General features: G+C 40.4%; 2 protein-coding genes across 2 annotated transcripts; both read right to left on the bottom strand.

Annotated features, from left to right (window-relative positions):
• Positions 1–10,958: 10,958 nt before the first annotated feature.
• gadd45ga (growth arrest and DNA-damage-inducible, gamma a) lies at positions 10,959–12,509 on the bottom strand. The gene is given in 4 exon segments (NM_001301179.1): positions 10,959–11,706; positions 11,879–12,089; positions 12,197–12,298; positions 12,416–12,509. Coding segments are annotated over 4 exon segments (480 nt in total). The 5' UTR covers positions 12,469–12,509; the 3' UTR covers positions 10,959–11,592.
• Positions 12,510–17,056: 4,547 nt separating this feature from the next.
• creb3l3l (cAMP responsive element binding protein 3-like 3 like) lies at positions 17,057–22,593 on the bottom strand. The gene is made up of 10 exons (XM_008336034.3): positions 22,448–22,593; positions 20,984–21,124; positions 20,487–20,880; positions 20,280–20,383; positions 20,021–20,113; positions 19,414–19,520; positions 19,148–19,216; positions 18,957–19,041; positions 18,754–18,847; positions 17,057–18,581 (listed from the first exon to the last, which is right to left on the bottom strand). The coding sequence occupies exons 2-10, from the start codon at positions 21,122–21,124 to the stop codon at positions 18,175–18,177; spliced, it is 1,494 nt and encodes a 497-aa protein (XP_008334256.1). The 5' UTR covers positions 22,448–22,593; the 3' UTR covers positions 17,057–18,174.
• Between the last annotated feature and the right edge of the window lie 591 nt (positions 22,594–23,184).

The following is a 23,184-nucleotide window of genomic DNA, read 5'->3' as shown; positions in this document are numbered from 1 at the left end:
CTCTCCTGCTTCTCGATATTATAAAGTATGATTTACATGCCGGGGTGGGGAGGCCAACACTTTGAAAGCTAAAGATCTACACAGGCGGCCAAAAGACAGTATTGTATTTGACTCACAAGCAAGGTTTATATCTGTAGTAAACAGTATGTGTACACATATGTGTCTGTGTTTGTTGCAACAGGAATAGATTGGTTCACAGACAGAGGAGGAGAGTAGTTGCCGGGTAGAGTTGAGGAGTCTGCAGATGTTGCTGTAGTTGGCCGGTCCCTTTTTCTTTGTTTCATAAACTTTCTGTCTGGCAAAGACAAAGGGTCTTGAGTTTGAATGTTTTTTTGTTTTTTTTAAACCCAACAAAGCTGCCGAACCCTGTTTCTGTCCTCAGACTCATCACCCGTCTCATGGAAGGCGTGAAGATGATCTTTTCCACCACATGTGTTACATTGGTCCATATACATATTGTTAGCATTGTAAAACATAGTTGTTCTTTTGTGAGTGTTTAAATGAGTTTGACTGCGTGCTCTGTAGGTCGTTGACTATCGGTGATTAGATTATCTCCGCTTCACCCTGAGGGCAGGTTCAGCCGAAGAGCTGGTCACAGAAGTTAAGACGGAGTGGAAATGAGATTAGACGGGACAAAAAAGAAAGCCGAGAGTTGGAAAATTAAAATTGAAGTAAATCTCGCTGATACAGTTGACACTCACTATATTGAAAGTACTGTGCATTGTTTACAAGCTGCAGCTGCATCCTGTGTGACAGTTGACGCACTGCAACTGCTGCACTGTAACGCACAAAAGAACCAATCAGAAACCACGCCTTCAAAAACTGTATCCATGCTATTAAATTCACGTATTTTTTGTAAGGAGTGTTTTTGCATTATTCTTTTGTTATCATGTCTGCACGTGTGTGTGTGTGATAAATAATGCCATGACTGTAAAACATCACAGCAGAAAACACACCCAGCCGCACGTGCACCCACGTGCACGTGCACTAGAACACACCCTCGGACATTTGTAGTTATGTGACACTTGATCGTCCAAACCTTTACACAGAATCAGGAAACAAAGATGATGCAAAATGTGCAGGAATAAATGTAAGAATATATCTTGTTTACCACATCTGAGACAAGAAAAGCTGCTGTGTGCACTTCACAGCTCACTTTATAGCCCCCCGCTGGTAGATTACAATGTTGATGTTCTAATTGGATGATTCTGTTGCAGCGTGTGTTTGCTTGGTTCTAGTATCATGGCTGAGGATGTTTTCTTCAGCTTATTAAAAATCTCTCCCTGCAAACACGCGGCCGGAGAGATAGCACTATTTGATTAATTCACCAACACAAACACACATGTCATAATCCCTGCACGCCCATTGGTTGCTGTGAGAGTCCTGTCTCCAAAGCAACACTGGAATGCTGGGTGTGTGGCTCCGCCCCTTTCAGGAAGGAAACCCATGTAAACAAACCCGGCATGTGCCACAATGTGCGCTCCACCTGACTCTGTGGTAACGGGGAGACTTACTATGTCTGCAGACAGACTGAACCAGGTGACTCACATGAGGTCACATTATGTTTTGTCAAAACTAAATACCATAATTTTGAGATAGTGTAAAAAGTTTAAAACAATCAAATGAACAATCAAAATAACAATCAAATGAACTATGGAATCACTTAAAATACAGCTTTGAATTTACTAACCAAAAACTTCAGCATACACTTGGTGATGTGTTTTTTCTGTAATAGAAATAACAGCATGTTGGATTAAAACTGTTTACAAGTGGAGAACAGGTGGCAGTAATGCAACCGGTTGGATGTAGTGCTAATGCTAAATCCTAAAGAATGGAATTAGCTAACCTTTTTGTATCAAAGACATGGAAAACAGCTAGGGAAGAAAGGGATAGCATGAGATGATCTGATGTAGTGCCCCCTGCAGGAAGCATCTACAAGAAGAAGAAGAATTATTTCAGCAAGTAATGTTTTTTGGGGGGAATATCAAAATGAAGGAACGCCCTATTGTTGTTTTAAAGTAGTGCAGCTCTACTTAATGACAGCGCTTTGTCCTACACTGTACATTCGATCTGTCTATTGTAATTACTTAGCTTAAGCTAGCTACCATAACTTTTCTAATGTGTTATAAGTTTGCATGTGATTTGATGTAAATTGATTTGACCATCAAAGTAATCATTTGGTGTCCATACCTGTTCACAGTGCCCCCTGCAGAGGTGGAGGGGGAAACATACAGCAAAATTAAAAAGGAACAAAACAAAAAACTCTAAGTCAAACATTACACAAAGATGAAAAGAGCTTAACAAATGTTTGTGTCCCGTTTCATTCATAACAACAGTTCACGTCACTGTGATAAGCAGGTGCATGAAGCACAACAGCGGGGTCAGTGACCTGTCCACTGCCGTCACACAGCCCCTCTCCTCTGGTTGATTTACGGGATGTCCAATCTTTTGTGCTGTTTTGTGTTTACTACTGCGTCCCACATATGATGCAATATGGCCCAAAGGTAACCACAGTTCAGGGTATTCAGTTCTCTGCCTGGTTGAAAACAACTCATTTCACCCAGTGGCTGCAGCATTGAATCACACCCTGTAAGCAGAAAACATAAGGAGAGGAAAAATAAGGTTAGAATTGAACATAACAGCAGATAAAAATATTCACAACATCGACCAAAATACCCACACACTGGGACACCTATCCTGTTGAGCAACAACTCCAGAGAGCCAATCAGATTCCTGTTACCCACAGCAACAACTCGTGTTTATGCCTGCCTCGAGATCATTCTGCACTCTGATTGGCCACTGCGAAGCTTTAGAGCACGCCCCAGCCCCCTCTCCCTTTTCCTCTTTCCTTCTCAGCCTGATTTTCCATCAGATTAAGTAACAGTGGGAAAAACAAAAGGAGCTTGTTTTGTTTTTCATTAATGACATCACAGACAGGGGACTTATTTAAATGCTAAGGTATCAGAGTGATAAATGCACAGGAAAATGCAAATGTGCAGACACGGTGGGAGACGGCAGGAGGTGTTGTACCACTGTTGCCATGCAGTCTTGTATGTTACTAGGTTAAGTACAGTGTGTTGCACCAAAAAAAAAAGTCAAGTGCAAGGAAAGGCAGCAATTGCATCACCCCTCAAAAGTCCTTGAAAACAGGCTCACACTTTTTACAACCTGTGCAAAATTCTAAATGCAATTCCTCATCCCTGACATGGAATTTTTCACAGTACAAATGCAACACATGCACACTGCTGCAACTTTTAAGTATTTTCTGTATTTCTGTGCACTGGGTTTACTCCTATTATTATTACTGTTATTGGTGGTAATTTTATTTCTGAAAAAAAAAATAACTGCAGTGTCTGTCTTATTATAGCAGCAGCTGCTGGCAGTAAAAACAGAGCGAATGAACATCAACAGCTGCCAACTGCTTTGTTTTGATCGGTGTGTTAGTGTTGAGAGGCTGGTGTTGAGGTTGAGGCACCGTTAGATAAGATACACTGCCATCAGCGCAGTCCATCGGTCCAGCTCTGACGGTGTTACACAACGCCCTGGTCGTACAAGGATCATGTTTTTACTTCCTGTGAAAACACGAAAGGAATCCTGAAAACATGTTGTTGTAATTTTAATATTTACCTTCCATCACAATCAACACATGTTTTCATTGTCATGTGTTTGGCCTGTTATGTGTGTGACTGTGGTTTGTGAGTAAAGCTGTGACATGTGTACTAACCCTGCAAGCATATGAGGAAGGTTGTGCATGTGGCAGTTCTTACTGAGCCTGGATTGTCACTGACAGTTCAGGCTCAGGCCTATCCTAGTATGGGGGTACTTTGTACTTAGGATGTGGGGGCAATTTAGATCTCTTTTGAAGTAATAGCTAGCTAGATTTTTTACAGTCTGTGTTTTAAACAAAAAGCTAGTGCACCACTAACCTGCAGAGGGGGCTATAAACATACTTGTGTACATTTTTGGTTGCTCTAATGTATATTTCTTGTTAACTTTAATACTAACTATATATTTATGAGCAATGCAGGATGATTCCTAAGTCGGTCTGTCACAGAGGGCCATGATAAGGAATGAGCAATAGCTGATCTGCGGTGCTGTACTTCTCCAACAATGTTCTGACCATTACTATACCATATTAACCGAGGAAATTCAAAACCCAACGTTTGCATTTTGGCCTCATTCCTTTTATTATTGAGTCAAAGACACAGAACAAAGTGCAGAATAAGTTAGCATCCTAACTTCTTCTTTGTCCTATCAGCAGACTTTGATGGCATGTAAATGGTGCTACACCATTTACATGCTGTAGCACAATAAAAACAATAGGGAGAGACTTTTGATTTGATTTATGGATACAGAAAAGTGTGTATTACATTATTTACACAGGTTAAGTGTTTAGAGCAAAAGTATACAGGTCTTTATTTTAACAAAAAGTGGGAAAAAAACATACTGTACGTGCAGGTAGAATCGTACGAGTCGCTCTAGAAAGGTGTAACAGAAAGTATAAGGCGGGCTTTACACAGGATCACACGCTCCTACTAAGAATGTAAACTTGTTTGTGCTTGAAGAGGCTGCTGTGATGAGCTGTTTCAGCATCATCATTCCCCTTACAGCCCTGACTTGTTGACTAATGACGGCACAGTAAGAGCAAACAAGGCCTTTTACTTTTTGTCCTCTCTCTAACGCTCTCTATCTCTCGCTCCCTCTCTCTCGCTCCCTCTCTCTCTCCTCTTCTCTCTCCTCTCTCTCTCCCCCTGCTCAGTCTCTGGATGTTTCTGAGCCTGTGCACTGAAAGCACAGAGGTGTTCCTACTGTGAAATGTTTACTTTGCACTCTCTCTTCCTCCCTCTCCCTTCCTTCTCATAAGCCCTCTTTCCTAGGAATTGCTCCCTCAGTTTTTTAGTTGGTAAAAAACATTGTGTTTCCTGGAAATTCACCTTAATATTCACAGAGGTCAATGAAATTTGAAAATAAGGGGATGTTTAGTCAGAGGTGATCAGTGTTTCCTGCCTTCTCTTCTTTTTATGATAAATGACACAGGGTTGGGTGGCGCTCTTTCAGCCACTAGTGCAACTCAAACGGTCTCTGGCATCAGCATAATGGAATTTGGAATTCAAAGCATGTCTGTAATGTGAATGTCTCGTTCTGTTTTCTCTCCTTGAATCAACTCAGTCAGCCTCCTGCCCCCTCACATGCCACTGATCCTCTGACGTGCAATTAGCTTATAGGCAGCAAACACTGGAGTCGACTCTGTGTGCGTCTGTGTGTCTCTTTGTATTTGCACAGACATCAGCCGTGGCTGCTGGGCTGCTATGTTACACTGGGATGTTGGGCTCATATATGAGGGGCGTTCCTGGCGTGTCTTCCACTACATGTGCTTCAGAACGGATAAGTTCAGCTATGCCAGTTATGTGACAGCCCCGCCAAGGTTTCAGGCTGCTCCCCTTATTTGGTGAATCACTTAGCATTGCCTTGCCCCAGTCAGACTGACCAGCCACAGGAAAAAACGGAAAATATTTATAGAATGCAGACACAGACAGTGTGGCAGTGATTAGGAGATGAAATGCATTTTTGCCATTCATCACATGCGATTTCATTAAGGCAAGGATAGAGAATTTGAAAGCATTCGGCACAACCCTTAACCCGTTTGTTTGTTTTCAAATCATGTTTGCAAGCCGGCGTTTTTCAGCTGTATTCTATGCTTGACTAGAACAACTCAGGTGAGATTTCCTGAGCTGCTGCAGTTTTCCTCAAATAGTTTTTACCCACTAGCTTATGTAAAGCAACCAGACCAAATCCCCAGTCTTATTTAATCAAAACAATTGGCATCACTTCAGTAGGCCGGCGTAACAGTCTTGATTTATTATAGTGAGTTGCTTATTTACTTATCTAAAAATGCCATTCCTGTTTGCTTGTATTTTTAGTAAGTGTTGCATGTATGGTATGATGCATCCATCCATCCATCCATTTTCATCCGCTTATCCGTTACCGGGTCACGGGGGCAGCAGTCGACACCCAAATCACACTGCACCGTGCCAACCCCCCCAAACCTTCCTGCAGGTGGTGAGTCCACTGGAAGGTACCAACTGCCCTAACTGGGATTCGAACTTGCCCAGGAGGTGAACCCTGGGGTTCCACACCAATGACAGAGACATTGCCTCTGGGCCAAAGTGCCACTGTATGGTATGATTATAATTTGAAATAGAATTTAAAATAGAATGGGAAGGGATTGAATTAAAATCTGGAGCAGCGATTGTATCATCTAAATTTAGCTGCTGAGGTTTATATAAAGGCTCTGTAATCATAGATCACATTATATTCATTAAAGATCTTGTGACCAGAGTTTTGGGGTTAAAAAAAAACACACTTTCCTGTGTTAAAGCCATTGCTTGCATAAATTACACATTTCACTCCGTCAATCCATTCAGCTGCTGCATAAAGAAAAACTGATGAAATCAGTGCAATTTTTCAGATTTGCAATTTAAACAAACACCCAAATGGATGAGTATTCTTAAACAACATAAAGATTAAGTCACAAAAATGCTCTTTATGGCTTTGTCAAGACCACGTCTAATAAATTACAAGACCTGATCACTAGAATATAGGTCAGGTGTGATTGTGAGTGTGTGTGTGAGTGTGTGTCCTGGTCTCACACAGCTGTTGAACAATCTTTGATTATATGTTCTACAGCAAGAAAGTCAGTCATTACTCCTGAACTGAAGGGTCTGAATCATGTGATCTCATCCTTCACAGTAGTGTGCGGTCATCACAGGTGCACAGGTGTCAACACACACGTGTGTGTGCAGGTTGGTGTATGCCTCTGCCTTTACAGCCACCTCAGCTCAACCCCAACCACAAATCCCAGAAAACACCAGTGCCGGGTCACGCCGTTTGCATCTCTTCACAAACAGCAGTCTGCATGTGTGTGTTTGTGTGTGTATGTCAGTGTACTGGAATCACCCCGGCAACCACTCTTGATATGAGAAATTCCCTGCACGGTAAACCTAAGACCTGCTGAAAGTGACACATTGTGCTGGCTCCCTGCACCAGCTCTGAGGAGTGAGCTCACCGTAAACTGAGCAACAGAGCAGCATCAGGAGCAGCTAGGGTGCAGCTCGTTTCTCGAGTGAGTGACACATACTTAGATTAGAGACACCCAACACCAGCCATCCATCCCTCTAGTTCTCTCCCCAGCCTGTCACAGCCAGCTGGGCCATGAGCTCATTGTACCAATCTGGCCACGCGAGAGGAGGACGAGAAGGAGGAGGAGGAGGAAGAGGAGGTGGAGGACGAGAGTGAGAGGCTCAGAGCTGGGTGGGGTGAGAGGGGAGGCTGCCTGCCAGCTCATCGTGTAATCTCATCTTACTGTGGTTACTGTAAGTCAGATGGAGAAGGGAATGGGAAGAAGGGACCACACTTCCCCATGAAAGCAAAGGCTGTGGAAATTACTCCTCCAAAGTCCATCTGAAGCATTTAGCATTTACAGTCGAACCGTGAGTCTGGGAATCTTTGGAAATCCAGATTTAGAAACACATACTGTAAATGTCACTGGGGTGAAATACTAGAGTGGTTAGTTTTATTCGGTATTATAATGTGACTCCCTCTTTAATTGCACATCAAGCGATGCTGACCATGTCTTCCGTTTCACTTTAGTAAAGTCTTAAAGTAATTTGCTTGACAGTTCTTGTTTAATATTATTAATATTAAAAAATAATTTAAATGGAGTTCTATGATCTTTAAAGAACTCAAAACCAATAGTGAGAAAAGAACAAATATTGGAGTGATTTTATGTTGTTTTTTTTTAATTAACTACAAAAAGCTGTTAATACTGCTCATGCAAAAGTTGCTGTGTCTGGTGTTATGACAATTTTTTGTCATTATTTCTCAGTATTATTTTTTAAACAGTCTTATTTACTTTTTGGTGATCATGCTATTTCATGGAACAGTTAATCGCCACCCACCCTAACAAGTGCCTTGAAACATGTTTGAATTTTGTAGTTAATGCTATGTTTTTGCACGTAGTCTCTGAACAGAACACGTTGAATTTGTATTTGTTCAGTTAGGATTAATGCCATTACCAATAAGAAGAACATTGCAATTAACAACAACGACAATGTAAATATTAATCACCTATTAAAGACCCTTCAATAGTTAAAGGGTCAAAGCTAAAAAGAGGCTTGATCTAGATTTGGACAATAAATTTACTGCCAGTATAACATGGCGTACTGAAGTTAGCTGTCGCTAATAGCTAGCTGGAAGTTATACTATCAGGATGAAGACACATTGCCTCTAGCTTCATTCAGCCAGGCAGTTGAAGGTACAACAAAACCATAGCCCAACTTAACTTTTCATTTTAAACTTTATAGTGTGGGATTTTTAGGCTATAACTGTTTATGTTCACGAGGCTAATCTGTTTAAGCTAATAGGCAGGCTAAATGCTACTGTATGTTACTGATGTATCGCTAGATAGCTTAGTGATGAGATCAGTCCAGAGAATTGTTTATTGTTTTGCAACAAAGTTAGTGACTGTTATGGTCAGACTGCAGCAGTGATTTCAGGGTTTTCTGACCAGAATAAAAAAAGTGTATTCCTATTTTCTACATATTGAATGCCAACAAATGAAGTAGAACATATTTGTGGTTGCAGTTGTAATTTGTCACCAGGAACCAAAAATAATTTGTTTGTGTTTACAGCAGCGGTTTCAGCAGCTAATTTGGATCAGTGACATTGGTATTAAATACCTTTGGAAGGATAAAGATATGCATCTGAACAGAGATCAAGAGCAAGCTACTGCTTGATGTTTACCAACTCTCTGAGCTACTTTTGAAAACACCAATGTTTCACAGTCACAACACATGTACAAGCTTTTGCTCCCTCCCTCTATCGTAGCTGTAGATCTTAGACCTCGTGCAGACAGTCGGGCTGTCTCGACAGTCTGGGCTGTTGCCTCAGGCTTTGGCACCGCAGCCAACGCAGGGAAGAAGAAGATGTTTTTTAAGTCCAATACGTGTAGCGGTGGAACAAATGACTTCTTTTCAGTAGCCTGTGTTTTTGTTGTTCCTGTTGTTCCTGTGCACACTTTGAAACAAAAGGACTGAGTCATAAAAAAATCTTGCAGAGAATTACAGTCTTGCTATTTTATATGAGAATTAGTACACAGATGATATGTAGGTTAAAATATTTCAAAACAGAAAAATGTGAGCCTTCACACAGACGATCTGTAGTGTTCAATAAAAGTAGGTCAAGAACTGCAGTAAACTCGATGAGAAATCCCTTTGTTTTCACTTCGAACCACCACAGACGTAAATATTGTATATTCTGCAGAAAATGGGTTTTATATGGAGATAAAACAAATGATTCTGCATTTTGACTCTTGAACCACTTTGTTGTATTTTCCAGAAACATTGCACAATGCATGATTTTATGCATCTTTAAAATCAAAATAAATGCACAGAGATTGACTGATTCCATAAAAAGAAAGAAGGAAAAACAGGCATATAATCTTTAAATTAGTTCAACCTGACTAACCTGGTCAAGGTAGGCAGAGCTGCATTTTTCTTAAGGTGAGGGAAACTACATCATTCTGTAATGTATGGAACATTTTCCACACAACAACAAAAAAAGCTCTGTGACCCACTTTTGGGTCATGACCCACCACTTAATAAAAACTACCACAGAGTAAAGCTAAGGTAAACATCCCTATATGCTGTATGTAGGACAAGCATACTCTAAAAATATTCTCTGTTTTTAATCCTTTGTTGTTGTGTCCCAAACTGCCCTGTGAGGCAGCTGGGAATTAGACTTGTGATTTTCACAGGAGGCTGTGTTTGTGTGACATGTCTAGCAGTGCAGATATTGACGGAAAGTCCCCTTTGTTTCAGCTCCACTTCGTCTTCTTCTTCTTCTTCTTCTTCTGTGTAAGTCAGTTTGAGCCGAGTTTCCTCTGTTCCTAGAAAACTGGGTAATTACCTCACATCACTCTCAGCAGAAAGACAGTCCCCTGTGCTTCTGTTGTATGTGCGTATGTGTTGCAGTTGTGCAGGAACCGATGTGTGTCCTCATGATTGTGTGCACCTGTGTCTTCATGTGTGTACAGGTTATGGCCAGTGGAGAGACCAGGTTTCTGGCAGGGGAAGCAACGTCTGTTCCTCTGAAGTCTCTTATCTCTTTGATGTGGGCCGGCCTTAACTGTCATCTGCAGCTCAGAGACGACCACAACCCTCACACACTTCCGCTCCCACCTGCCTCTGGTGAGCACTATTTCTCTGAAGCGCAGACCCAAAACTCTTCGTCCACTTCAGATAATCTGTGCATACGTGGGTGCACAAACTCTGGTAATCTTTCTTGGTGTGTTTTGCCTGATGGTGGCAAAGATTGTACAGGATGCTTGTTGACTGATTTTAATAACTTCAGATGAAGTTCAACTACAGTATTGTAGTAGTAGCAGATAAGTAAAAAGAAAGTCTTATATTTTAGTCTTAGATGAAGAAAACTACAGTCTTAGACTTCTGTACCTGCCTCTGCACAGAAATCTCTTCCCTGCAGCAGCTCCTCCACCCTCCCTTCCATTCCCAAGTGGTCTCAATGCTAGTGATTGTGCAAGCTGGCACTTAAGTCAGCCAGTGCAATAGTGGTTAAAGGTCAGAGCCTGGAAACAGCACATGTCACAAGCATCACTTGATATAAATGTTTTTCCCTCTAATTTTTGTCTAGTCTCCTTACACAACTGAATCATTTGATGTTTTTCTTCTCCCCCCCCCCCCCCCCCCACGCATCTGTCACCCACACTTTTCTCCTTTCTGCCTCTACAGCACAGATACCACACATCACTTCCTGTTAGTTATCTTTGTAGCCTCCCTCATTCTGCAGCATCTTTGATAACTTTAGATGTGCTGATGGCTAATGCCCTGTGAAGCTCACAGAAGGAGGGTGAAAAAAAAGGTTTGACAAGACAGGATAAATTATTAAAAGTTTATTTTTCAAAACAATAAAGATACAACTAAAACTTATATTGCATTGTTTTGTCTGCATGTGTAAAAGAAACAATTGTCCTTGTAATAAAAAAAATGTCACATACAGACACAGCTGACACCAGGATTCACAAACAATGTCATTGCTTCCTCCAAGAACAACCTGACAGCTGTCCAAGTCCAGCAAGTCAGTTTCAGATAGCATTCTTTAGGACCAGCATCTTGCTTCTCTGTTGAGATTTAGCACCACTTTCATTAGTCCTTTATTTCTGCAGTCTTTTATTCCATGTGCTTTCTCCAGTGCCTGTTATTGAAAGCAGTCCCTGGGTCTCCACATGTCTTTTCCAGCTCAGTCCAAACTCTTTCCATCAGACTCTGTACACTCCATGTGCACCTGGTCCACAGCTGACCTCCTATGTTTAACCTCTTCCACTGGGTAATCCAGAACCAAAGTGCCAACCCAAACTGAAATGTAAGGGTTGCACACTCTTGCAGGGGAGGGTTTACAACCACAGCCTCTCAAATCCCTCAAAAAGTGAGGAAGAAAGATTAAAAAACCCCTTCTGGTGGAAGATCAGCTCCTTGACTTTGCTTTCACCATCAGTGGGTTGTGTGTGTTGTAGGTTCAGCGCTCTGGAAGGGTGATGCTGGGCACCCAGTCGTACACGCTGCGGCTCTCCTTGCAAAACAGAGCCAGCTTGTCCAGAGCGGGATCCTTCCATGGGTTTGCACTGGGACTCTGTGATAAATAAATTAAGAAAAGGGAAGAAAACAAGGTTAGGTTCTGGCCACTAGACACAAGTTATGCAGACATGCTGTAACCACTAGGCTGCGTGAGCAACACAGTCAGACAGAGCAGTGATACATGCATGATTCACTGCCTGACTATTTCAGACGGGGTGGGAACTTACCGTGACAAGAATGCAGTGAGCGTCCTTTGGCTCGCCGGTTTCGTCTGCGCCCACGAGGTCTGCCAGGCGTTGGATGTCGTTGACACGCACGACGTTGATGTCGTTCTCAAAGCAGAACGCCTGGATGAGGGTGAAGTGGATCTGGAGCGCGATGTCACACTTGTACTCCTCATCCGTGGCCAGGACGCAGAATGCCACGCTGTCTGGGTCACTGAGGGAGAGACGGTCAAATTAGGACTCTGTACTCTGCCATGTCTTTCAATTTGAGCACAGAAAACAAAAATGATAAAAAGTTTTTTTTTTAAATGCAACACTTACACATTCATGACTTTGGCGGACTCGTAGACTCCAACCGTCAGGTAGTCCCGATTCTTGGCGGCGACCAGCAGCTCTTCCAGCGCTGTCCCTGCACTTTGCAGCCTTGACAAAGAAACGACACATCGTCAGCCCGGTGAGACACTCACACGTTCACACTCAGTAACATCCACAGAGCAGAAAGCTCCAAACACTTCAGTCACTCAAACATCCAAAACTTACCTGTCACTGTTTTCCATCGTGTTGTCTTGTCCGTGAAACTCTTCCAGAGTCATAGTTATAATCCAAATACGGTCGCGTTGTTGCAGTGGTCTGCGCTCGAGTTGTCTGAGCAGGAGTATTTAGGGTCTGTGGCGTAATTGTGAATTCACAACAGGCTGTGGGTGATTTTATAGCAGCTGCGCGGTGTTTCTCGGCAAGGGGCGGTCCTTTCCGCTCCTGCCTCCCACCATTGGCTCATAGCAGCCGGCGTAAGGAAAGCAAAAGTCCCCGAGCAGTTTACTCCACTTGTAGACAACCCCACGTGGGGGCAAGATTACAGCCTTTCAAGAAATCCACCGCGGCCCCCACCGACTCACCGGTATTGTGGCGTCAACATCCAACAAGAGCACGATGTACAAAAAATTACACAAAGTCCAAGTCCTGTTTACGATGGCCTTGAAGAGTCAACGCAAATATTAACACAACAGAGCTGGGATTCGGAGTGAGATTTGTTGGAGAAAATGATAGTGTGAGATAGTTGTAGTTTAACTAATTTTTAATTAAAAAAATCAATAAAATTATGTGGTTTTTAAACCACAAACATGTGACAATAAACGAACCTGTTTAAAAAAACACTAACTTAATCACTCTGACAATTTTCTTTTACATTTTGCAACCCAAACTTACAATCATGATTTCTAGCTGAAATGTGCACACTGATCACGTGATCAATATTCAGTTTTAAAATACTTTGCTATTAGAAAAAAAACTAGGTCATTCTAAAATAGACCTGTCTTTCACAACTGCTTATCGTGGTATAAATGTAATTGTCGGGGGGGAGGAGGGGGATGACCTGTTGTTGACACTAATAAATGTATTTGCTTTATTTTATAACGGTGATTGTTGACGCTACGTGTGCGCACTTCTCCGTCACTCTTCACCACAAACACACTCTCCTGTATGTGTTTGCACGTTGTATATGAGTTCGACCCCGGTGTTGTGCACAGTCAGATGAGTAGGAAATACAGTTCAGTGGGAAGTAAATAGAAACCAGTGAGGGAGATGAGTCTGTTCCATGATAAGCTCTGGAAAGATCGTTCCAAGACTGGACTTCCCCAGGTTGTGGGGGAGGTGCGGGGGTGGGGATCCCTGCTGTGATATTAATAGTTCATGTTTAAATTCAAAACATTCCCTGGAATCTAGTCCTCCTGGTGCAGGTCTTTTGTGGGTTTGGTTATGTGTTTTTTTCCTGATACCAACCTGTTACCTAACTGGCGTTGCCTGGCAGGAGCTGTGGCCACCGGGTGAACCTGTAACTCTGTTCTGAGCCGGACAGAGTGAAGTGTGACGCAGTATTGGCCAAACACAGCTTGTGGTCGGCACACGCCACTTGAATTGTTTGCCCATTGAAAAGGAGGCGTAATTGTCAGTTTGTCTTGACGCGCGTCGTTTTGTGCAGCGAGGAGGGAAAAAGACAAAAGCGACTTTGTGTCCACCCAGTACTAACGTCCTCCACCTGCCCGTGGCGTTTTCATTGTGTGTGTGTATGTGTGTGTGTCATAACCAACAGATGCGCCACACGCCGCTGGACAGTGGTCTCCTCTTGTAATTTCATCTGCTCATCAGTGCGACTCTTGCAGGAGTTTGTAGTGAACACCAGCAGCTGCTGAGGCACAGCCTCTGATCTTGTCTTAACTTGAAAAGATGGGCATTGATGTCAAAGAAGGGTTTTAACTTGCAATTGTTCTCTTTGATTTTTTTTTCTTCTATGAGCTTAATACAGAAAAAAATCAACAGAATCAAATATAACACTTTTATATTCTCGCAAATTACAGTAAACTCTTCACATCAGAGTAAATTCCACTTCATTCACAATTAGGGATGTCTGATATTAACTTTTCTTACCGATATTATATATTTATGCTAATATCAGGCCAATATTATCGGACACCTCAGCTCAAAATAGCACAACAATGTTAACATGATTGTATGATAAATACACATGTTTTTGTATATATCATGATAGGATTGCATGGTGCATTGATCCTAGCTTGGGATCTTTTAATCAATCTATCTATCAATCAACAAACTAGTCAATCAATCAGTCATTTGATCATTAATCCACCATGATCACCCAGCCATAGAGTCTAATTGACATTCAAATTCATCTTTTATTTACAGATGCCTGACCTAGTGGTCAAAAATAAGTAACAACAATCAAATGTTAGCAATCACAACACATCATACAGACACCTATATAAAGAGTTTCGATTATGTAAATACATGAAAACAGTATCCCTAAACACATTGATGATTTTGGAGAGCTTGAAGACCTTTTTGTAAAGGTCACAGGTCAAATATGTATTGCCAGCTTCAGTATTGACTTTTGACACCGGCATTTGTAAAGGCTGCCTGTGATCAAAGGTCATGTGACTTTGTTTTCAGTCAATCACTCAGTCAGTCTTAGTGTTTGTTTTTCAGCCTTTCTTTGTTTTTCATATTAGGATTTTTAACATTAACTTTAGCTTGTTTTGACCTCCTGTTAATAACAACACACAGTATAAGATATGTACTTATACATACATATTTATGCATACTTATATATGTACTGTACTTATACATAGATATATATATATTATATACCTTGGACAGGTATATAATAGTTTAAATATGTGAACAGTATAAGTAGTTGAGTAATTAAATAATTAAATTAGATAAACAGTTAGCTACAGTATATAGGCAGTTCCAGCGGCTATATTAGTGTATGATGTCGACCGGACTTATACAACCATTATTACTAAGAGCTACTATACATATATAATATAATATTATATAGTATAGATATTAGTAATATATTTATACACTGTATATAAGTTATAAATGTGCATATATATATACATACACACGTACATACGCCCACATCCACATATATGCACTATATGTATATACTTATACATATACACATGCACACACATACATATACAGTATATACCTACATACATATACACACATCTAAATATGCATACTCACGTACAGATATCTACAAACATTAGCATACGTATACGTATATGTACACATATACATAAACATACAACTATAAACATATTGTCACAATTTATGACCAAAATAAATAATTATCTTGAATTAACACAACTTCCCTTTAATCACATATGGACAATTTGCATTGGGTAAAAGTCTTAAAAGTTGTCCCACTCTTTAGCCCTTGTTGTAACCCCACAGGTCATATTCTATTACAGAAGTTGGCATCGGCTGGCCTTATTACTGGAATACAACTCAGTTTGTTTGACTTGTTGTTTGCCGTAACTGTTAGTATAAAATAATAATATAATATTTGTTTAAAAGCAAATTAAATTGGCCGGGAGTTAATAATTACCCTAGTTAAAACAACTTCAGCAGCTCATTCTGGTGCAAAGCAAAGCCGTCAGTGTCAGAAATATGGACTCGCACTGCCACCTGCTGGTTTTTTATGGAGTGACAGTTACACAACAAGTCGAAACATGTAGAAAAAGCTGATGAGTCACGGTTCCGCTCTTACCCTTGTGAGTCACCGAACAGTCCCTCAATGCTGTTATTTCCCCACAGCTCAGCTTATTGTTATGGTCAGACGGATGTTGTTTGCCAGCCGTGCAGCACAAATAGGAGTAGGAAAAACAGGTGGCTCCTTTTTTCTTTTTCTTTTTCTTTTTTTTGTAGAGGATTAAACTGAATATACGGTTTTGACTATTTTAGATTCTGAGTTACGCATTATTTTTTAAATAAACACACAATAATGTTATACATATAGAATGGTGTTATTCATTAAAATCCAGTGCAAAACCAGATTGGTGTTTACATTACTGTGATGCATTCAGGAAACAAAAATGGACCATACTATGTCAATAGTTGTCCAATTTAAAAAATAAAACATTTTAAGACATGTCTTCCAGGCGTCCTGACAGCTTGGACAATATTATCATTGTACTGTAAACCTTTCAAAGGAATTGGATATCAGGCTGGTTCTGTTTTTTGTCAAATTCATTTGCATAACTTGTGTTCATTTGTTTCTTGTAAAAGAAAAAGTGAAGTTATGTTAGCTACTACATTGAATTTGCATTCTTAGGATATTCACTAATTTCTCTGAATACTAGGGCTTGAAGGGTTGTATGTGAAATCAAAAAAATCTAAGACAGAATAAAACATGTAGAGACACGTTTGACGTTTTTCATGATACCTTGGTCAAGCATTGAACACATGCTGTAACACATTAAAAATCATTGCAAACATCAGATCTATTTTGAACCAAAATTAAAAGGAAAACTATTAAAATGATTAACATTTAGCAATTGTTATTTAATATAACTCCAATTATTATTTAACCTAAATAACCCTAAACCAACATTTAAGAAGGAACTTGTCTGACAAGACAGACGCAGGACTTGGTGACAAAGAAAAAACAATGGAGGCTATGTAGAGAAATAGATTTGACACCTACTGTAATAACAATTGTTCACATATTTTGCCAAAATCATTTTCTATATATTTATAAATTTCAACAAACTTAAAGAAGAAAACCAATACATAACACGTTATTTAGCCAAAATCCAATCACAGAGTATAAACATCCACAACTCTTTCATAATAAAGAAACTCTTACAACTGAGGCTTTCTGAAATATAAAAAGTTTATTATTATAGCTGTCCAGGCATGTTTATCCATTAAAAGTTCAAATATACAGAAGAGCTACAATCACTGATTACTATTTACATTTAAGTTTTGCACAAATGTCAGTGCATCTGTTCAACAGGAGCAACACTTAAGTCTTGATTTTACCAACAAAAAAAAAACAAAACAGTTCCAGTACAATTTATGCTGAATTTACTACCAACAGTAACCAAAATCATGAAACATTAAAAAAAAATAACAAAAATGCCTCACTGACTAAACAGTTCATCACATTTTTGCATAAATGTTTACTGCAACAGTTTATTGAGTAAATGTATTTAACGCCGTAATCAGTCTACATGGATAATGATGAGGGTTTATAACAGGGCTGAGACCTGCAGAATTACACTGTATGACAGGAGGTGGTCGGGGCAGGTTGGCTAACCATCAGCTGAGGTCTTGCTCTACATTTTAATTTTTTGTTCTGTACATAATGCAGAAAACAATAATAAAATAAAATAATAAAAAGGTGCATGGATACCCTTGTTACAAGGAAACAGCAAACAAACTTTACAATTCTTCTAAATGGCCAAATGTCCTGCAATGGCTTAAGCAACGTGATCAACGTCATCTTTGATGATTTTAAGCAGCTTCTTTTCTACTATGCAAAGGAGGTTGATTCCTATGTTGCTGTGCAAAATAACTTATCATGACTTTTGGGTTAAAAAGAGTAGATTACACTGAAGACGGCTTACCGCCAGTAGTTTTTTTCGACCACTTTTTTGTAAAGGACCCTGCAGTGGTCAGAGGAGGTTGTGTTTGTTCTCCAAAGCCATTAACACCACCTTCCTAAATCTCGATTTCCTTTAGGTAGTAGATGCTGCTAAATCATTTAAATCTCTTTTTCTTGCTCATTCCGAGGAAATAAATTATGTGCAAAGAAAGTTAACAGTAGTAAAATTTGGCTGTTTTCGAGGGGTAACGTTGGGACGGACTGATCTGAGGCTTGAGTGATTAAAATAATTTTCCCTTCATTAAAATTATTCATTAGGCAAGTTCAAGTTTCCCCAACAGTAGGATTATAGCTCCCTCTACTGGCTGTGACTAATATATGCCTGTTACATTTCGTCAGAGTGATGCTGTTGTAATATGACAGAAGGAGGGTTCCGGTCTATCCAGGTATCCTTGGAGCCGGTCACCTCATAGGCCACAGGCGAAGCTGCAGCCGGGTCAATGGATCCATCAGGCAGAGCCTCTAACACACCACCTGCACCTGGCTTCATGTCCAAGGACTGACCAGAACTCGGGAAGTCTGCCGAGTAGTTGCTGTTGATGCCGGTCTCTGAGTCGGGTTGCTCCACCATCTGGAAGTCAGGCGTGTGGTTCTTCTGGCTGACGGCAAAGTTGGCATTGGTGGTTTCTACCCCTGCTTGACCTACAAAAGGAATCAGATCCTCCTCTGGCTCCACGTAGGGCATGGTGTAGGAGCTGTCCTGTGGCACTGAGCGTAGGGTTCGGGAGAAGACTGCAAACGCAGGAAAAAATAAGCACAATATGTATTAATTCATAACTGAATTCACGGAAAACATGAAGATAAAATAAGACCCAAAAGAATATGTGCATCACAAACACGGATCCAGTAAGGTCTGCAATAACATAATACTTCAATGAACTTTTTTATATTTGAAGTGTCTTACTGGAGGAGGGCGTGTAGACTTCCTTCTGTTCCGTGTTCCCACCAAATGGATTGACTGATGGGAAGATGATGAGGCAGAACGAGAGCAGAAATACCTGAAGGACAAAACCCAAGGACAAGGTCAGGACAGAATACATCTGATACGAGTAGAATTATCATTGATTTTCATTATATTTATCATCATTATTTCTTCTTCACTCTTACCATAACACAAGTGCTGGTGGTGCTGGCCTTCATTGTTGAAATCTTTACAACAGCTTGTAGCTTCTTCAGCTGCTCTATCAAGGAACTGCCAAAGAAATTATATGTACTGTGACACAGCTCAACAGATACTCACAAATACTGTGTATTAGCCACACATTGTTAACACAAACGCTGTCATTGAGTACACGTACATGTTCTGTTTCTGGAGCAACTGGACTTTCTTCTGTAATTCCAGGTTGTGTGCAGTACAGATGGCAACCCTGTGGTACAAGAAGCCAAGAGTACTTTAATACAGAACTGCTGAGAACACTTGAACAATGACAATACTGAAACAAACAAGGGAACCCACATAGGACAATCAGTTAGCATTTCAAAATAGTTGTTGACTAATTTAGTCGCCTGTTGCTTCTATTTTCTCAGTGCAGCTCTGATACATTTAACATCCGCTTCCTCTCACCTGTTCTCCAGACCATCAACGTACACCTTCTTCTTCTTGCGGCTCTCCTGAGCAGACTGCTTGTTGCGGATCTTCCTCCTGATCCTCTTTAGAGTTCTCTCCTCTGCCTAGTGCACAGAGTGTAGGGATAAAATTACATTCTCCTGAACAGCTACACCACAAAAATACACAATAGCGTATTTTGATCCTTTTCCATTATTCTTCCAAAAGTCAGTTCACTACAGTCATTTATGATCAGGACCAAACCATTGGCTTCCACTACAGCAGTGATTCTCAAACTTTTTCTACTCTGTACCACCTTAGAAAACACTGAGCTCTATGAGCTCCACCATGATGACCAACATTAGAATACAGCAGCAAAGGCCTTCACTATTAGCTTCCAGCACAGGAGAGATGTTTAGAAATGTTTAGAAAGATGTTTATGTTTAAATGTTGTATTAATTGTCCATGGTGTGTTTCAGATTTACTCAATTGAAAATGTAAATGTGAAAATATGAATTTTCCCCATGTACCACTAGAGAGCACTCGCGTACCACTGGTGGTGCACGTACCACAGTTTGAAAACCACTGCACTACAGGAATAATAGACAGTATGTGCATCAGTTACCTTTGTAAGGGGCATGTGTGTGGGGATGGTGAGGCCGTCCTTTGCCAGAAGTCGTTTCTCTTCCTCAGTAAGAACCATTTCTTTAAACTGGAACTAAAGAAAGGAGGAAAAAAATCAGTTATAGCCATGTATGTAACCTGTGGCACGTGTATCATGACACCAAAAAATAATGTAAATTTAAAAAAAAAAAAAAACAACCACATTTTAACATATATTGATTTTTTTTTAAATATATTTTGCTGATTTCGTAGTCTCTGACCTGGTCTATGTTGTTTTCTGAGAAATCTGTTGAGTCCTCTATGGCTAAAGTACAGGGCAGCTCACTGGTGACATCTTCTTCCATTTCCTCAGTCACCAGATCATCTGCAATCACAAAAGCAGATACTACCTTAAACCAATGTCATAGTTTGATAATTCGGTAGAAATTAGGAGAAAAAAATCTCTTGTTGGAGGATTCAAATCTCACCCAGATCAATAAAGACATCTGTGTCTGGCCTCTCGGACCTCACACTCTCCAGGACATCCATGTCTTTTCCACCACATTGCAGCATAGAGTAACTGTGATCCGCTTGGACAGATAAAGCCTCCAGGTTCTCTGTGTGCAGCTCATCTGGTGCCCGGCCGGGTTCAAAGTTCACAGGACTGGGCTGTGAGTACCTGGGACTGGGCACGACGTCACTATCACTGCCGTGGGGACTGGGGCATCCCGGAACATTGTTGCTTCCAGCTCCAGTGCTGCTGTCATCAGAAATGCCGCTGTCACTGCCCAAAGGGGAATGAGAGGGACAGAACGTACCGCTGTTGTCCTCATTCTCCAGCAGGCTGGACAGAAAGTCTTCAGTATCCATACCAGTCAGCATCTGTTACAGGGGCATGTAAATATACATGTTAATATAACACAGCAACGGACCAATTCAAAAATGTAACTGTAAAGGAGTTCATCCTTAAGCCCACGACACTTACATCTTGTTCAGACAGCCAAGACTCAATGAGCCCGTTCCCATCAGGAAAGAAGGGGTCAGTAGATCCATCCTGCACATCCTGGAACAGCAGACCTAACAAGTCTGTTCCGTCCATCTCCGGAAGATCCTCAGTCATGGACATCTGTGAAAAAAAACATAAATAGTATAGTGATGGAAAATTACAATCTACACTCTGTATTTAGTAAGGGAACGCACACTTATACAACACTTTACATATTTACATATTGCTAATTTTTTAATTCAATGTTGGAAATGTATACACCAGTTTCTCAGCTGTTCTGACAGACCACCAACAATATATATATATATATATATATACATATATACATTCACTTTGTGGCCTGTTTAAGATAAAAGACAAATGAGATCATTTGAATTATTTTATTCCCAGATGAACAGACCCGCCAATGATCTGGGTGGGACGGTTTTTGGCACAACTGAAAAAAAGTGAAACTGAAGAGAGAACTCATGACTCACTGCGGTTGGTGGGGAATTTCATAGTTTCATAATTACCACATTACAATAACATTTTGTGCTGAAGAACAATATACTGTTTGTATACACTGGTAATTGATTGAAATCAGAATTGGCAAGAAAAATATCAGCAAGTCACCAAAAAAATTTAATTGGCAAAAATAATAAAAAATACATTGGTGTTCAATTTTGTCTGAACATTCAGCTAAGTTTGGCCAAAAAAGCAAAATACTTCTTATTAAGAATCTTATTAAATCCACAGAAGATGTCTGTTTATATTTGTTGGTGCTGTATTACAACCTTTGACCTTCACGTGGTTCACAAGGCAATAAAGACAACCGTATAATACTGGTGGCTTTTTACAATATTTTTGCCAGAAAAGACAACACTTCCGCTCTCGTGGTTTTAATAACACGCCTACCAAAGTAAGAGTGTAAACAGCCCCACATTGCATCACTGCCACGCTGCTATGATGACTTCATCTTCACAGCGGGCCACGCCCCCACGCCTTTGTCACGAGACTATAATGCTATATCAGGGGGGAAACAAATAAAGGTTGTTTACTTTACATTCTCAAAACTAACATATCTAAACGGTGCAGTTGTTACGATCTAGACACACCAACGGTGTTCGAATGTGATGTATTTGCGGCAAGACTGCAAGACGGAAAGAACGGGATGTCGGCTTATTGTCCTTGCAGTACGGTCTGTCAAGACCACCAGTCGACCACCATGACCTACTTATCGTTGCAGCAGACACAAGCAGTGTGACCAAAGAATTTCAATAAATAAAAACATATAAATATAAATATTTTAAGTGCCTATTTTGGAGCATTAAAAAACAAACAGCACTGCAAGATAACGTAACGAAAATGATTACAAATGTTGCTTTTAGCTGCTTTTACAGAAAGCGTGATTGTTACACACTGAAAAGACAAAACACGGCATTAATGTGACGTTAGTTATCTTACCGTTGAATAACAGTAGGCTTACTACCATTCGAGTGAGTAGAACTGGACGTCTAATGCTTTCCCTTCTCAACAAACCCGTGCTGTTCCGTCAGCCTTCAAAGCACTTCCTGCTCGAACCACCTTCCAACAAGGCAAAAATTGCGTCATCACGCAATAGCGGATATCAGTCTTGTGTCTTCCGGGTGCTTTTGGGAAGTGTAGTTTTATACGGGATTTTTCATTAAAAAGCACGCTTTTTAATGAAAAATCCCAGATTCTGCAGATTTGGCTGAAATGTGTTGACGAGAAGGAAAAAGGGAATAATCGGTTAGGTTTGTTATTACCATAGAATGTGTGTTTGTGGAGGTGGACATCTTGATCGCCATGATTTGGGTTTTGTGAATAAGTGATAACTAAAAACAGCTAATTGTTTAGCCCTTGTTAGAGGCAGTTTCAAAGTACCATGAGTGGAATCTGTTTTGGCCTAAGATTCACCAAATTATAGAATTTGGGGTTATAGTGAGAGATATTTTAAGGTTAAAATGTTTATTTTGGAGCATATATTATGTCTGGGTGTCCTGATTACTATCTTAAGAAGAAACTAACCATCACCAGTTGTAGTGCATTTAAATTATAACTTTATTTAAATTAACACATTCATCATGGCATCTGACAATTGAGAAAATGACCTACATTGAGTCATAAATTAAATAACCGTTGCACATAACCAACTTATAAAGGCCTGGGTTTTTTACTGT

This window comes from Cynoglossus semilaevis, chromosome Z, assembly GCF_000523025.1.
Source record: "Cynoglossus semilaevis isolate Cse_v1.0 chromosome Z, Cse_v1.0, whole genome shotgun sequence".
Taxonomy (NCBI): Eukaryota; Metazoa; Chordata; class Actinopteri; order Pleuronectiformes; family Cynoglossidae; genus Cynoglossus; species Cynoglossus semilaevis.
Note: the sequence above shows the minus strand (reverse complement) of the source record. Positions and strands in the feature narration are given on the sequence as shown.

What these genes read in the sequence shown, in the direction of transcription:
- creb3l3l (XM_008336034.3), bottom strand. Translation starts at nt 21,124, where the DNA reads ATGTCCATGACTGAGGATCTTCCGGAGATGGACGGAACAGACTTGTTA. An exon ending in GTTGATGGTCTGGAGAACAG is followed by an intron (nt 19,217 to 19,413) that starts GTGAGAGGAAGC and finishes CTTGTACCACAG; the next exon opens with GGTTGCCATCTGTACTGCAC. An exon ending in TTGCTCCAGAAACAGAACAT is followed by an intron (nt 19,042 to 19,147) that starts GTACGTGTACTC and finishes TTTCTTTGGCAG; the next exon opens with TTCCTTGATAGAGCAGCTGA.